The 15037-nt window shown below is 61.3% G+C and overlaps 2 protein-coding genes across 2 annotated transcripts; both read right to left on the bottom strand.

The window, feature by feature from the left end:
* Positions 1-91: 91 nt before the first annotated feature.
* On the bottom strand, positions 92-3338 carry FDPS (farnesyl diphosphate synthase). The gene is made up of 9 exons (XM_030465203.1): positions 3136-3338; positions 2459-2599; positions 2290-2370; positions 2082-2204; positions 1774-1862; positions 1464-1536; positions 1264-1341; positions 1053-1187; positions 92-479 (listed from the first exon to the last, which is right to left on the bottom strand). The coding sequence occupies exons 1-9, from the start codon at positions 3268-3270 to the stop codon at positions 279-281; spliced, it is 1056 nt and encodes a 351-aa protein (XP_030321063.1). The 5' UTR covers positions 3271-3338; the 3' UTR covers positions 92-278.
* Positions 3339-6838: 3500 nt separating this feature from the next.
* Positions 6839-14797, bottom strand: HCN3 (hyperpolarization activated cyclic nucleotide gated potassium channel 3). Its single transcript, XM_030465185.1, has 8 exons — positions 14490-14797; positions 11979-12408; positions 11696-11857; positions 11021-11239; positions 10035-10181; positions 9706-9946; positions 8928-9092; positions 6839-8402 (listed from the first exon to the last, which is right to left on the bottom strand). Exons 1-8 carry the CDS (start codon positions 14795-14797, stop codon positions 7258-7260), a joined length of 2817 nt encoding a protein of 938 aa, XP_030321045.1. The 3' UTR covers positions 6839-7257.
* Positions 14798-15037: the final 240 nt, after the last annotated feature.

Raw genomic sequence — 15037 nt, 5'->3', positions numbered from 1 at the left:
CACCCCCTCGGGACGCCCTGAAGGACCCCTGGTTCCCCCACTCTGCCCAACCCCATCCCCATCCCACAGCACCAGCCCCACACCTGCAATAATTTATGTTTATTTTCACAAACTCTGGGACAGGAGCTACGACTCCCCCACAGCCCCAGAGCCCCCCTACACAGCCCCGGCCCCCAGGCCAGGGCAGGGACCAGCTCAGGCAGCCACAGCAGGGGAGGGGGGGGCGGCAGCAACCCCCGCGGGACCCCTCAGTGCTGACTCCACCTTCAGCCCCCCCCTCACTTCTGCCGCTTGTAAATCTTCTGAGCGAGGCTGAGGAAGATCTCCCGGGGGAGGCGGATGCTGTGCTGGTTGATCAGCTCCTGCAGGCGCTGGTAGCTGCTCTCCTCGTACTCCTGGAAAGCAGCCCTCATGCCCACAGTCTCATAGAGCTCCTTCACCTTGGCCACCTTCTCAGGCTCTTTGCAGCCATAGTTCTCCTGAAAAAAAAACAACAAATAAAAAACCAAAAAACAAAACAAAACAAACAAAAATAAAACACAAAAAAACCAAAACCAAAAAACCCAAAAAAAAACCAAACCAAAAAAACAAACAAACAAACAAAAAAAACCAAACCAAAAAACACACAAAAAATCAAACAAAAAAAAAAGCACCAAACAAAAAAACCCAAAAAACCCAAACAAAAAAAAATGAACAAGAAAAAACGAAAAAAAAAACCAAACAAAACAAAAAACCCAACAAAAAAACTCAAAAAAAAAAAACCCAACCAAAAAAAAAAAAAAAAAACAAACAAACAAACAAACAAACAAAACAAGACCCCAAATCAGGCTGAGGCCCAGCTTACTGCTGGAGCTGCTTGCCCAAAGCACGTCAGGAGTCACCTCTTGTTCTCCCTGTTTCACACTCCATTCACCACCAGGCAGCCATGCAGGGCAGCAAAGGGCTCTTCAGGTGGACATTCCAGCCCTACCCCCCCTCTACACCCTGGGGGGGAGCCCACACAACCTCCTCCCCATCATCTCCAGGGTTTTCTGTCAGCTTTGTGGTGTTACCTCCAGGATCTGCCTCTGGGCTGGTGTCACCCGGCGCAGACACTCGACCACCAGCCAGCTGCACTTGTTGTCCTGGATGTCAGTGCCAATCTTCCCCATCAGCTTGGGGTCCCCAAAGCAGTCCAGGTAATCATCCTGTGCAGAGATGGAAACACATGAACACCACAACCAGCACCTTCCAGACACCGTGGGGCACGAAGCAACCTCCTACCTGGACCTGAAAGAACTCTCCCATCTCCAGCAAGATTGCTTTGGCATTCTCATGCTCCTCCTTGCTGTCAATACCAGCCTAAAAGGAGTAAAAAAGGAGTAAAGCCTTTCAGCACCCACCTTCCACCCTCACTTCTCCCATCTCCCAGGCCCCTTGGTCTCCTTGATAGGTCCCTCCTGAGATGTTTCCCTAAAACTCACCATGTACATGGCAGAGGCCACGGGCAGGTAGAAGGAATAAAACGCTGTCTTGTACTTAACAATTGCCTTATACCTGGAGTAGAGGAACCACACTCAGTGCCAAAGCCCAGGGTGTCCCCTCCCAGCAGGGCTCAGCAGAAGAAAAGCAGCATTTCTCTCCAACCAGCCCCAAGTGAGAGCAAGATGTGCTCCTCCCCAAAGCCTGGCAGCATCTCAGTGAGCCCCTTACAGCTTTTGCAGAGTCTGGAAGGGTTAGAGCCACCCTGCCACACTGGGGGTGGCATCTCTGTCCCCTTTTTGCCTCTTTTACCTCTGCTCACTGAAGCGATTCAAATCCACCTTGGAAACAGGAGCAGTGATGAGGTCCAGTGTCTGCCCAAGCTCAGTCTGGTAGCAGGTCTGGAATAAAAGGATTTATTCACTCAGTTCCCAGAACAAGTTCTCAGAGCACACCAGAAACCCCAAGCCCCATTTTAGGTCCTGCCTGAGCCTGAAGGAAGGGTCTGTGTCCAGCAGGATTCTTGGGGACTTAAGGAACAGAGATCCACGTGCCAACAACCCCCCAGAAATAGCCCAGCCCCAAAATAAACCTGCTGGGGGGGCAGGGCCCAGGCTCACCTGTAAGAATAGCTCCAGCAGCTGCAGGTAGAAGGGCCTCTCCCCACAGTACTTCTTCAGCAGCCTGTAGACAGAGGACTCCAGCAGGAAGGCATCGTTGATGGCATCCAGACCGACCCCCTCCTGCAGCAGGAGGGTAGGGAGGGGTCACAAAACACAGGGATCCCCCCACAACCCCATTGCAAAGGGACCTCCCAAAATCTCTCACCCTCTTGTACCAGCAGGGCTGCCCCCGGCGGGTGAGGGACGCGTCCATGATGTCGTCGGCCACCAGAAAGAAAGCTTGGAACTGCAAGAGGATGAGTCAGGGGGCTGGGGGGGATCCCCGGGGTGCTGCTGCTGCTGCCGCCCCCCTCCTCTCCTGCCCGGGCTCTCACCAGCTCGATGCACCATCCGACGGCCAGAGCGCAGCGCAGGCTCTCCGGGTCGCACTGCCCGGGGCTCACCAGCTGCCGGTAAGCGGCAAGCACCGTCAGCCCCCGGTTCAGTTTTCCGCCTGGCGTGTTGTACTCCAGCACCTGGGGACAGAGGACAGAGGGAAGAGACGGGACGGGAGGGAAGAGACGGGACGGGAGGGAAGAGACGGGACGGGAGGGGAGCGACGGGACGGGAGGGGAGCGACGGGACGGGAGGGGAGCGACGGGACGGGAGGGGAGCGACGGGACGGGAGGGGAGCGACGGGACGGGAGGGAAGAGACGGGACGGGAGGGAAGAGACGGGACGGGAGGGAAGAGACGGGACGGGGGGAGCGACGCGACGTGGGGAGAGCCGGGACGGGGGGAAGAGACGGGACGGGGGGAAGAGACGGGACGGGGGGAAGAGACGGGACGGGGGGGAGGCGACGGGACGGGGGGGAGGCGACGGGACGGGGGGAAGAGACGGGACGGGGGGAAGAGACGGGACGGGGGGAAGAGACGGGACGGGGGGAAGAGACGGGAGGAACGAGACGGGAGGGAAGAGACGGGAGGGAAGAGACGGGAGGGAAGAGACGGGAGGGCAGCGACGGGACGGTAGCGAGGAGGGGGCATCCCCTGACCCCCCACGCCCCTCTCACCTCCTTCAGCCGGCTCACGGCATCCCCCACCTCCGGGTGCCCCAGGCCGCCCTCTGTCAGGTCACGGACGATCTGCGGGAAGAAGGCCAAGAACTCGTCCCGCTCGGACGCCGCTTTAACCACTTGGCCGTTCATGCTGCCGGGCGGGGATGCACGGCCCGGCCCCGCCGCCGGTCACCGCAAGACCTTTCCCGGCGCCCCGCCCCTCCCGGGCGCCCAGCGCGGAGCTCGCCGGGACGCGTAGTGCGGAGCCTGGGGGGGCACCCAGCGCCTCCCAGCCGCCAGACTACAACTCCCGGCGTGCACCGCTCGGAGGCGGGGCCTCGGCTGCGTCCCGCGCTCATTGGCTCGTTTCATCGCATGAGAATGAGCCCAAAGAGTCTGAGCCAATGGAATTGCGAGAGGGGCGGAACCGAATCGTCTGATTGGTGGAGGCAGAGAATGGAGCGAGGGCTCGGCCGGTGCGCGGGGCGAGAGGTGGGCGGGGAGCGGGGCTGAGCGGGGAGAGGGGGTGCGGGGACCGGGGGAGCGGGGCAGAGGGGGATGCGGTGACCAGGGGTGCGGGGACCGGGAGTGCGGGGCAGAGGGGGATGCAGTGCAGCTCTGGGGTGCGGATGATCGGTGAATGCAGTGCAGGGGGGTGCAGTGCAGCCCTGGGGAGCAGTGCAGAGGGGGGGATGCAGTACAGCTCTGGGGTGCGGGTAACCGGGAACGGGGGGTTGCAGAGCAACCCTTGGGGTGCAGGTGATCGGGGGGTGCAATGCAGGGGGGTGCAGTGCAGCTCTGGGGTGCGGGTGATCGGGGGGTGCAGTGCAGCTCTGGGGTGCAGTGCAGGGGGTGCAGTGAAGCTCCGAGGTACGGGTGATCAGGGGGTGCAGAGCACCTCTGGGGTGCAGTGCAGGGGGGTGCAGTGCAGCGCACCCAGCAGGGGTGAGGACAGGAAGGTGGGTGCAGCTCGACTCCCCCCTGGCCGATCTCCTTCCCGCTCTTCTCCTGCGGTCTCCTCCCTCGGCTCCCCCAGGGGACTCCTGCTCAGCCCTTTTGTTGGATGCTCCCCGTGGCCCTGGCACAGGCCGGGCCTCACCCCTCACCCCTCGCTCTGCCCTGGCTGTAGATGGAGTCGGAGGTGGCAGCTGGACAGGAGACTCTCAGCCTGTGTCACCCTGGATGCTGCTTCGCTTCCAGCAGCCCGGGGGCTCTGTGGGGCTGGATGGTGCCCACTGGGCAGATCCAGGCCCAGCCCTGCAGCAAGGCAGTGGGCAGAGGACCCTGACCCCCCACCTGCTCTTAATCCCGTCAGATACACTGTAATCTGAACTAATCAAATTAGAAAGAAACCACTGATCAGCTCTGATCTCATGGCTTGTCACCAAACTAAGAGTGGGGATGCTGTGGGGAGAGCCAGAAGGGCACTGTGGGGGGCTGCCTGCACCCTCATCCTACCTGCACCCTGCTTGCACCCTCGTCCTGCCTTCACCCTCGTCCTGCCTTCACCCTCATCCTGCCTTCACCCTCATCCTACCTGCACCCTCATCCTGCCTGCACCCTCATCCTACCTGCACCCTCATCCTGCCTGCACCCTGCCTGCACCCTCATCCTACCTGCACCCCTGTCCTGCTCATCCTATGGGGCCGCAGTGGGGTGCAGGCAGAGCAAAGCTGTGCCTGTGCTGGGTGTGCTGTCAGCACCATGTGGGGCTGTGCCCCTCAAACCTCCCCCTCCTCCTCAGCTGCTGCAGCTCGGGCACACTGACCATCTTCTGCTGCACAACCTTCATTTAATCAAGTTAATGCCGAGACTGCTCTGCAATCAGGCAGCATCAAACCTCCCCCTCCCCCAGGTTAATGGAGGGAGCTGGAAGGGGAAAATAACCCAAGATTAAACATTAATCTCCCTGGCGCCTGAAGGGAGGGGATGTGTGGGAAGGGATCTTTGGGCTCCCACTGCACTGATGAGTCTGGGGAGAAGAGGTTCCTCACCAGGTGCTCGAGGATGCTCTGGCTGCTCCTTGTCCAGGGAGGGCGAGGATCAGCTCAAGCTTTTAATCAGGAGGAGGAACCACAGCATCCCCCAACCCCCTCCTGTCCCCATGGGCAGCGCCGAAGGAGCCTCCCCTAGACCAGCTGAGAATCTCTCTTTATTATTTAAATCCATTATGTACAACGACCAAAAATAAAAAAACGCTTTTAAATTCTCTGCAATATGAAAACTACAAGCTCTGTACATTGACTGCCGTGAGTGCAAGAGTGAAGGCTCATGGTCTTTGGTGGCTGGACTCATGCCCACACAGGCTGCAGAGATGTGGGTGCAGAGCCAGCTCCCCTGTCCCCTCCAGCTGCCTGGGATGGGGCACGGGGCCACAGCAGAGCCCCACCACAGTGGGGACTGGAGCACAGGGAGACCCTGGCTCCTGGCATGGGGTGTGGGGAGGGTACACCAGAGGCACAGGAGGCAGTGGTGGAGCCACAGTCAGTGCCACCTGGGCCAGTGCTCTGCGGGGGACACGGGATGACCACGACAACATCTACATCACGCAGTGTAAACACGACCCGGGGACGTCTGACTGTGCGGCCCGGCCGCAGACCCCTTCCTGAGGGACTGCTGGGGAGACACTGACCATGGGGATGGAGCAGGACGTGGGGGTGGGCAGGGAAGGGGACTTGAAGTCCGTGAAAAAACCAAAAAAAAAAGGCAGTGCTGGATATCCCCCTCCACCAGACACGCTGCTGGGATCCTGCTGAGCTGCTCTGCCCCACGGGCTGGGCTCCCCGAGCAGCCCCGTGCTCTGCACAGGTCCTGACATCCCAAAAGCAGAACTGGAGAGACCTCACTGTGAGTGTTACTGTATGGAGCAAGACCCTTGCCCGCACACCGGGGTTTGGCAGGTCCTGCTTGGTGTCAGCCAAGTCCCAGAGCATGACCACAAGCCATGGTTCCTGACTCCGGCAGTGGGAAGCAGCTTGCACAGCACGGCAGGGTTGGGAGGGGACACTACTCTAACCAGGACTGGGACACATTTGGCCCAAGCGACACTGTAAGCAGAGCTCAGCTGCTCAGCAGAGCCATGACTCGAACACACATTGCTGACTACTGGCTCTGGAGGGAGGTGGGCTGGCTGTGGGGACCCTGGAGGGTGAGGGGAGGCAGCCCCACAGCCCTGCCCATCACCCAGGCACTGCCCAGGGTTGGCATCTCTTCACAACACCCTTTTGCTCATCGTGGTGCTGGGGCATCTCCAGGCAGTTTGGAAATGGGATGGCAGCAACAGCCAGGGGGGAGCAGAGCCAAGGCTGAACATCTCCCTGGAACCCCCCTGGGTTGTCCTCTATAAGCATCCCCCTCCCCCAAAAGGGAGCTTCAGGCAGCCAGGTCCCCCCTTGCTGGAGTATGGTGAGGGTCCAGGCTGCAGCACCTGGGTGTGGGGGCAGAACCCTGTCCAGGGGCACATCCCAACGCCACAGGGACCCGAACCCTCTGAGGCCAGATGCTCCCCTGAAGGGTACTGAGTGGGGGACACGCCTGCCCCTGGCTCCACTTGTGACACCAGAGAGGCCCTGCCCAGAACCCCTGGTCCTGGCACCATGCCCCAAGGGACCTGCCAGGGCCTCAGGGAGGGGGGAGACTCAGCCCTGGCTGTCTCTGGGTCCTCACATTCTGCCTGCCTGGGAAAACCCCACCAGGGGCTCCATCCCCCTTGCACTCACTTGGCAGTGGACCCCGGGGATCAAGGCAGGCACATGTCAGCCACTGCTGTGACAAAGGACAAACTGGAGGAGCTGCCAGCACCAGCCTGGCCACCAGCAGAGGCTGAGTGGGGGGCCCAGCACCCAGGGAGCAGTTGTGGGGAGCCAGGGTCCCCAGGAAGGATGAGTTTGAGACAGTTGTCTCCCAGGAGGGCAGGACCTGGGATAGATGGGCAAGAAGGGGAAAGCCTGGGCAGGGTCCCCACCTTGGGGCAGTCATCACATCCCCTTCCTCATCCAGCTGGGCCAGCTCTGGGGCTGCCCCACAGCTGTCCCAGAGCAGCCAGTCCACAGCCCCGGGTGCTGCCACTCACCTCCTCCTCCCTCCGGGGATGTTTTCCCTCTGCTCTGCCCCTCCAGCCATCCGTGGGCCAAGGACTCACATGTTGGACGAGAGTTTGGGCTTCCCTGTTTCCACCTCGGGGCTGAAGGCCACGGAGCTCTTGCGGGAGGGACCTGCTGCGGGCCTGGACGCGGGGACCGAGGACTGCGGGGTGGACGCTGCGGCCACGGAGCGGTTGGGTTGGGCCAGCGATCCTGAAGGCATCTGCTGCGAGTGTGCTGGCTGGCCTGGGAGCCCCGGACATGGCTTGGCAAGGAGGCCGGCTACCGAGGGGGAGGATCTGCGGGCCAGGTTCCCCGCGGATTTCCTGCCCTGCTGCAAGGAGCTCCCGTCGCCTTGCTGGGCCACTTTATTGGGAAGGGAAGGCTGGGAGGCGGAGAGGAGGCGGACGTCCTGGGTGAGCCGCCCCACAGGCAGCCCCTGGATGCTCCTGTGCTTCACCAGCTGCTGGGGCTGCATCAGGAGAGAGATGTGGGAGCCGGTGGCTCGGGACAGACTGTAGTGGAGAGTTCTCCCGGGCGGCAGCGCCTGCTCCGAGCTGGGGGATGGAGCCCCAGCCGCTTGCTGGAGCAGCGAGGTGGAAACCGAGGCGCCGCGGGACTTGGAGAGCTGAGGCTGGGACCCGGCCGAGGGCTGCTTGGTCCCCGCTGCGAGGTCCCCCTTGGGTGCCACCCGCTGCAAGGCCTGCACCCCGTGGCTCGGTCTCTGGGCCCCGCTCTCCAGGGGCACCTGGGACTGCACCATGGGGGAGGACGGCGAACCGGCAGCGGGCGTCTGGAGGTGGGACGGTGCCCCCGACGGGGAGCTGACGGAGGAGGGGCGGGAGCCCCCCAGGCTGGGCTGGGACCTGCGCACCTGCCTGGTGAGCAGCGTGGCCTCCGGGGAGAGCGGGCTGGAGATGGAGGATGGAGGCAGGAAGATGTGGGCCTGCAGGCTGTGCTGGTGAGTCAGGGCAATGGCCACGTTGGTGGTGGCAGCAGCCGTCTGCAAGGGTGCGTGCACCAGAGGCTCCCAGATGACCGGCTTGCCGCTCAGCTCCCGGCCCATTGCCATCTGCTGCAGGTCCTGGATGTTGTGGGCCACGTCCTGGTCATGCTTCACAATTTGTTGGATCATCTCGTTGTTTATGGGCCCCGTGCTGTGCTCAGCTCGCTTGCGGAGCAAGATGGAGTTCTTCTTCCCTGTGTGGGAGAAAGCAGAGCCATCAGCCCTAGGAACACTGGCTCTTGGGGACACTGTGGAGGGCAGGATGGCAGTGGAAAAGGGACACTAAAACCTCACAAGAACCCAAGGGAGATTCTGGGCTGGGCCATGGGGAGAAGCAGGGATAAAACAGGGGAATCCTAGCTCCAAAGGTTCCAGGCTAGGGGCTGGAGGCTGGTGTCCTGCTTGTCCTCCACAGGCAAGAGGGTAAGGACAAGCACTTGGCCAAATGCCAAACAGTAGAAATATGGGGAGGGGTGTGTATAACAGCCTCCCTTAGGGACCTTGTCTGGAAGGAGAGAGGTGTCCTGGAGGTAGGCTCTTTCCCTGTGATCCTCCTCATCCTCATTGCTGGGCATCTATGGGGTCGGGTTGCCCACAACCACAGGGTCTATTGTACCATCACCCATGGGGGCAGAGATGCCATTGCCCACGGGGTCTGTGGTGCTGTCACCCATGAGGCTGGGGTGCCATAGCTCTCAGGAACAGGGGCCACTCCTCACCTATGCGGTCCAGCCGGTCCATGGCCACTGTCTCGAAGGCCCTGCGCATCATGGGGTGCTCCTCCAGCACCTCGTTGAAGTTATCCACAGAGAGGGAGTAGAGGCGGCAGTAGGTGTCAGCTCGCACGCTGGCCGTCCTCCTGCCCCGTGTCAGCAGGCAGATTTCTGCAGGGAGACAAGTTGGGGTGACAGCATGATGCAGCCATCCATCCCCTTCCCAACAGCCTCCCCAGATAAAGGCACCTGGAGCCTGGACAGGACTGCTCAGCACTCACACACCCTGCACAGAAGCAGAGCACGATTCAGGAGGAGGGACAGACCCGGGAGTCCAGACAGCCACGGCCGTGCCCTCGCTCAGGGACTCCCTTCCCAAGCCGTGGAGACACCCCTGGGCATGGCTGCTGTGATTTCCTGGCCTGCTTCTCTCCCAAACCTGTGCTCCTAGCCCACAGACTGGCTCAGATGCTCTGCTTTAAACCACCCTTCTCTCTGGCCAGAGCCAGGGGGGTGGGTGCTCCCTTTGCCCAAGCCAGCCAGAATTCAGGGCTCTGACTGCTAGTTCTTTCGACCCAATCTGCTGGATGAGGTGTCCCAAAAGAAGAGGGCTGGTGGACTTCTGAACCCTGGAGCCCAATGTGAAGTGGATGCCAAGGCTTCTGCACTGGGCAAGAGGGGATGGGCAGAGTGTGCAGCAGGCAGAAGTATCAGGGATGCCCCAACTCCTGCCCTGTGATAACTCTTGATCCTCTCCTCTCCAGGTCCCCCAGCTCAGCCTCACCCCCAAAGTAGGAGCCATCAGACAGTTTTGTCTCCTTGTTGCCCTTGGTGAGGATGCTGACCACCCCGTGCTGGATGAAGTACATCTTTTTGCCCACGGTGCCCTCACGGATGATGAAGTCCCCAGGCTGGAAGACCTCAAAGCGGAGTTTGGTCAGCATGGCTGTCACAAAGTTGGGGTCAGCGTTGGCAAACAGGGGCATGTTGGCCACCAGGTTGCGGCAGTTGAAGTTGATGATCTCCTGTGGGGTGAGGAGCAACTCATCAGGGACATCACCAAGCACTGGCCCTGCTCCCCTGAGCCACCAGCACCAGGGTGCTGGGCTGTACCTCTTTGAGTGGCTCGCTGAGCTCCCCCAGGATGTTCTCCTCATCAAACATCTTGCCCTGGTAGCGGTGCTCATAGTACTCGTGGATCCTCTGGCGTGTGTCCCCAGGCAGCTTGTGGAATGACATGTACTGCTCCACTTGCTTGTACTGTGGGGACAAGGCAGAGCCACACAGGGCTTTGCTGAAACAACCTGCACTGCACCAGGGACCAGTGGCACCGCTGGCCAATGCTTTCCCCCTCCTCAGCACTGGGAGCAACTGCTGCTGGAGCTGGGATCCAAGCACCCTTGATCCAGAGCTGTGTTCCAAAGGCCTCCTCTGGGGCAGAGGATGGGATCCCTGTGCACTCAGGGTCCCAGGGCAGAAGCCCCCAGGATGGGGCTTCACTATGCCAGGGTGAACCCCAACGTAGAATCATAGAATCATAGATAGAATCATAGAATTGCTCAGACTGGAAAAGACCTTCAAGATCATCGGGTCCAGCCTCATCCTAATCCTATTACCCTCTTCGTGCTGACCCACCACTAAGCCGTGTCCCCAAGCACCACATCCAGGCGATTTTTAAACACATTCAGGGATGGAGACTCAACCACCTCCCTGGCGAGACTGTTCCAGTGATTAACAACCCTTTCTGTAAAGAAGTTTCTCCTAATATCCACCCTAAATTTTCCCTTTGTGCAACTTGAAGTCTTTTCCCCTTGTCCTGGCATCTGCCACCAGGGAGAAGAGACCGACCCCACTGTCACCACAACCTCCCTTCAGGTATTGGTAAAGAGTGATAAGGTCTCCCCACAGCCCCCCTTATGAATGGGGCATCTCCCCCCAAATAGGCAGCCTGACCCCCCCCTCCCATAGCCCCAGGTGCGAAGCAAGGGCAGGAACCAGCAGGATGGGGCACTCCACATAGAGCAGGGCCTGGAGCTGGACCCACTGCTGCTGAGGCACCTTCCCCCAGTACTCAGGCACTCACTACCCAACCCGCTGACCTTCTCCTGGTACTGGCGCCGGGATGAGTCCAGTGACTGGATGAGGGCTGTGGCGTGGCCGATGAACATGGCGTAGCAGGTGGCCCCCACGATCATGCTCAGCATGGTGAGCCAGACGTCAGTCATGCCCTCGGGTGCCTGCTGGCCGTAGCCAATGCAGAGCATGTGGCTCATGGCCTTGAACAGGGCGTGCGAGTACTGCTTCCCCCAGGAGTCATTCTGCAGATGAGGGAACAGTGGCATTGATGGGGGCTGTTGGAAGGAGCTGCTGGGCTGAGCCCTCCACTCCCCTCTCCCCAAGTCCAGAGCACAGCTTGGAAAAGATTTGTGATACGTCCAAGCCCAAAGGGCAGCGCTCCACTCCGGGAGGAGGCACAGGGAATGTGCAGAGCCCCGAGTCTGCGCCAGCCCCTGCTCTGGAGAGGAGGCAGGAGCCCCACTACCCTGTTCCACTTTGGCACGAGGGACTCCCCTGGCTGCTCCAAGATGGGAAGGTGATACAGAGATTCCCTCTGCCCCATCCCATTGCTGCTGCAGGGCTGTGAGCAGTGAGACACTTGCTCAGCAGCACCTGGATCCAGGCAGCTCCAGCCTTAGAGCAGGAGATGTGTAACCAAAACCTCTCCTCCCCGCTGCAGATGCACAACCAGTATCACCCCTGCCCGGGGCACTCACCACCATGTGGTTGATGGAGACCCAGCAGTCCTCTGGGAAGTCTTGCAGCATGGGCACCAGGAACTGGAGGCAGCCATCCCAGTGGCACAGCAGCAGCATCATGCCGATGAGGTTGAAGATCCTCACCACGGCACTGGCCAGGTCGTATGTCATATGGAAGATCTGGGCAAGAGGCAGGAGTGGAACTTCTGCCCTCTGGCCAGCTGTACCCCACAGTCAGGATCCTGACCTGGCCTGAGATCCCGACAAGGAGTCTGGGACCTGCAGCCCAAGGGGTTCTCACCTCCTCCCACTGGTGGATGTAGCGGATGAGGCGTGAGAGGCGCAGCAGGCGCAGCAGGCTGAGGATCTTGGTGAAGCGGACGATGCGCAGGGCCCGGGCTGTCTTGTAGACATCAGAATCCACCTGGGTCTCCAAGTCAACGATGAGGAAGATATAATCGACTGGGATGGAAGAGATGAAGTCAACCAGGAACCAGCTCTTCAAGTACTTCATTTTGATGGTGCGAGGGTCAAGGATGATCTCCGTGTTGTCCTCCACCACGATGCCTGTCCGGAAGTTCAGCACCAGGTCAGCCAAGAAGAAAGTGTCTGAAAGGACGTTGAAAACGATCCAGGGCGGGGTGTTCTCATCCTTGAAGAAGGTGATGCCCACAGGCAGGATGATCAAATTCCCCACCATCAGGAGCAGCATGATGAGGTCCCAGTAAAACCTGCAGGGGGAGAGCACGGGGGATGGAGCAGGTGGGGAGAAGCAGGACATGGCTGGTTAGAAAGCAAACTCAGGTTCAAAATCAGAGTCCAACACGTCGTGGAGAGATGGGACACGTGCACACATCTCCCCTGCTGCTGGGCTGGGACACACCAAGTGTATGTGTGTGGAGAGGAGGAATCTTGAGGCAGAGCAGGGCCAAAGGTCTAGGGGAGAAAATGTCTCCCCACAGGTGGAGGAATGGGTGAGATGTAGCTCAAGGAGCTTGGCTGTCACCTCTCCTTCTCCTCATGACATTTCAGTGCATGCACATGGATGGCCCTGTCCCAAACTGGACATCTGCCCTCTGGCAAACTCTGGGAGGATGTGGGCTTTGCTCCTTGGAGGTCCTTGTCACCCGCTGGCTCCCACCACCCCCCTGTCTGGCTTAGCAGGATTTAGAATAAGCTTTGCTGGTTATGCAAAGCAAGTGCTGAGCTTCTAGGGCGTGGAGGGACTCAGGGGCCAGGGAGGCTGCTGGGATTTGTAGCACGGGGAGCCAGGCAGCAGCCAAGCAAGGGCAGAAAGTGCCATCACCATGGGGAGGGTGGGAGGAACACTTCTAACCCCAAAGAGGCTGCTGATGAGCACTGAGCAGGAGCTACACAGAGCTGGAAGGCCTGCAGGACCCTCATCCACCTCCTTTCACTGAGAGTAGAGAAGCTGAGAAGCTTCAGAGGAAAATCCAAGAAACACCGAGCAGCAGTTGCCAAGGGTTTTGCTTATGCCGTGAAATTCAGCATCCCCATTCACATGCAAATGTGGCTGGGATGTTCTCATTCTTCACGCAAATGCATGTAACCCCTTCACAAGGTGACAGCTCCCGTGGCAGCTCCCGAGCTCTCCACTCCAAGCCCAGCTCCCACCTTGACCTGGGCAAACAATTTCCCCTTGCACCTGGAGGAACACTGCACACCGAGCAGGGAAAACGCTGCCCCCTGCAGCCACCCGGCCCTGCCGGGAGCTCCTAAATCAGATTCAGGTTTAAGCTCCTCGGGGCAGGCCCTCTCCTGTACTCCATGTCAGACCAAGCCTTCAGGGCCCTGATCTACACGGCCTTTGTGTATCCCCTTAATGGGATAAACACCAGGCTAATCCCACCGGCTGTCCACCTGCCAGCTGGCTTCATGTCACCTTCAGCAGCCTGAGGAAGCCGCTCCAGTGAGCTCAGGCTTCCAAACTTCGTGGCAGCTTCCCCAGGAAAAGGGCTCGAAGGGTTTGCAGCCTCCTGTGTCCCAGGGAGCAATGCAGGGAGCTGGGCTGCACCGGAGCTCGGGGCCCAGCAGCCGGGAGAAGGGGCTACAGGTGGCAGGGAGCCACGGTGGGTGCCAGCCCTGCTGCGGGGTGCTCTGCCAGGCCGGGGACATCAGCCTTGTCACAGCTTGCTGCCTGGCAGCTTCATCCCCGGAGAGAAAGCCCACCCTACATGACTCAACATCCCCGTGACACCCAGTTCCTCCCACATCATCCGTCCCTGAGCTCTCCCTGTGATCCCGGTGACACCGTGAGCCAGGCCCGGCTCTTCCAATGCCCCCACCAGCAGCTCCCTGGGCCGCCGAACCGGGGCTGGGTTGGGCAGCCTGGTGTCCCCACCGTGTCCCCGGGGGGCTGGCGTGGCTCCTCACCAGACCATGCGAGAAGGCGAGGTCAGGCAGCCTCGTTCCTCCTTCGCAGGCCTGGAGCGGGGTCACCGGAGGTACCGGCTCGGCTGGGGCTCCCCCGGCCCGGCGGGGATCCCCCGGCACCAGGGCGCTGCGGGGGCTCGGGGAGGGGCTGAGGCGGAAGAAAGTTGTCGGGACCCCCGGGGAACAGGGGCGAGGTAACCCGAGGACGGCGAAGGGGCCGGGGCAGCGCGGCCCCGGGTAACCGGTGAGACCACGAAGCCGCGGTCCCCGGGCCCGGCACTTGTTGCCTCGGCGGCGCGGACGAAACGGGCGGGACCGAGCGGCGGGATCCGCGCTCAGCACCACGGACAGCGGCGCGGCGGGAGCCGACGGGACCGGAGGGGGCGGCGGGGCCGGGGACAGCGGGGCCGGGTCCCACCTGAAGTCGCTATAGGGGTGGATGATCCAGGCACCGGCCGACTTCACCCGCTGCCGCTCGATCTCCACGGCCCGGTGGCTGCCGAACATGCGCAGCGAGAACTTGTTCACGGCGGGCTGCAGCATGGCCCCGAACTGCCGCTGCACGAACGTGCCCGCCGTCACCTCGCCCTCCGCCACGATCTGTTCCGCCGCCGCCGGAGAGGCTGGGGCCGCGCCTGCCGTCCCCGCGGCCGCTCCCGCCGCCTCCCCGTCCGGCACCGACGGCTTCTCCCGCGGCTCGGGGCTCCGTCCCGCCGCCGCGTCCATGCCGCCGCCGCTCCTCACGTTTCCTTCAAACGCCCTTGCCCGGGCGCCCTGCCCGCCGCCGCCCCGCCGTACATGCCCAGCCCGGCGCTCGCCGGGCCGGGCGCTCGCTCGCCGCCCCCGGCCGCTCGGTCACCGTTCACGCTCGCTCGCCGGTTCCCCCAGCTTCGCCGGCGCCCGCCTGTTGCACACACCCTGGCGCGGACGCGGCGGCCGGGCCCCGCCGCCAGCGGGGAGGCGCCG

This window comes from Calypte anna, chromosome 25 (assembly GCF_003957555.1).
Source record: "Calypte anna isolate BGI_N300 chromosome 25, bCalAnn1_v1.p, whole genome shotgun sequence".
Classification (NCBI taxonomy): domain Eukaryota; kingdom Metazoa; phylum Chordata; class Aves; order Apodiformes; family Trochilidae; genus Calypte; species Calypte anna.
This window is presented reverse-complemented; position numbering and strand designations above follow the sequence as displayed.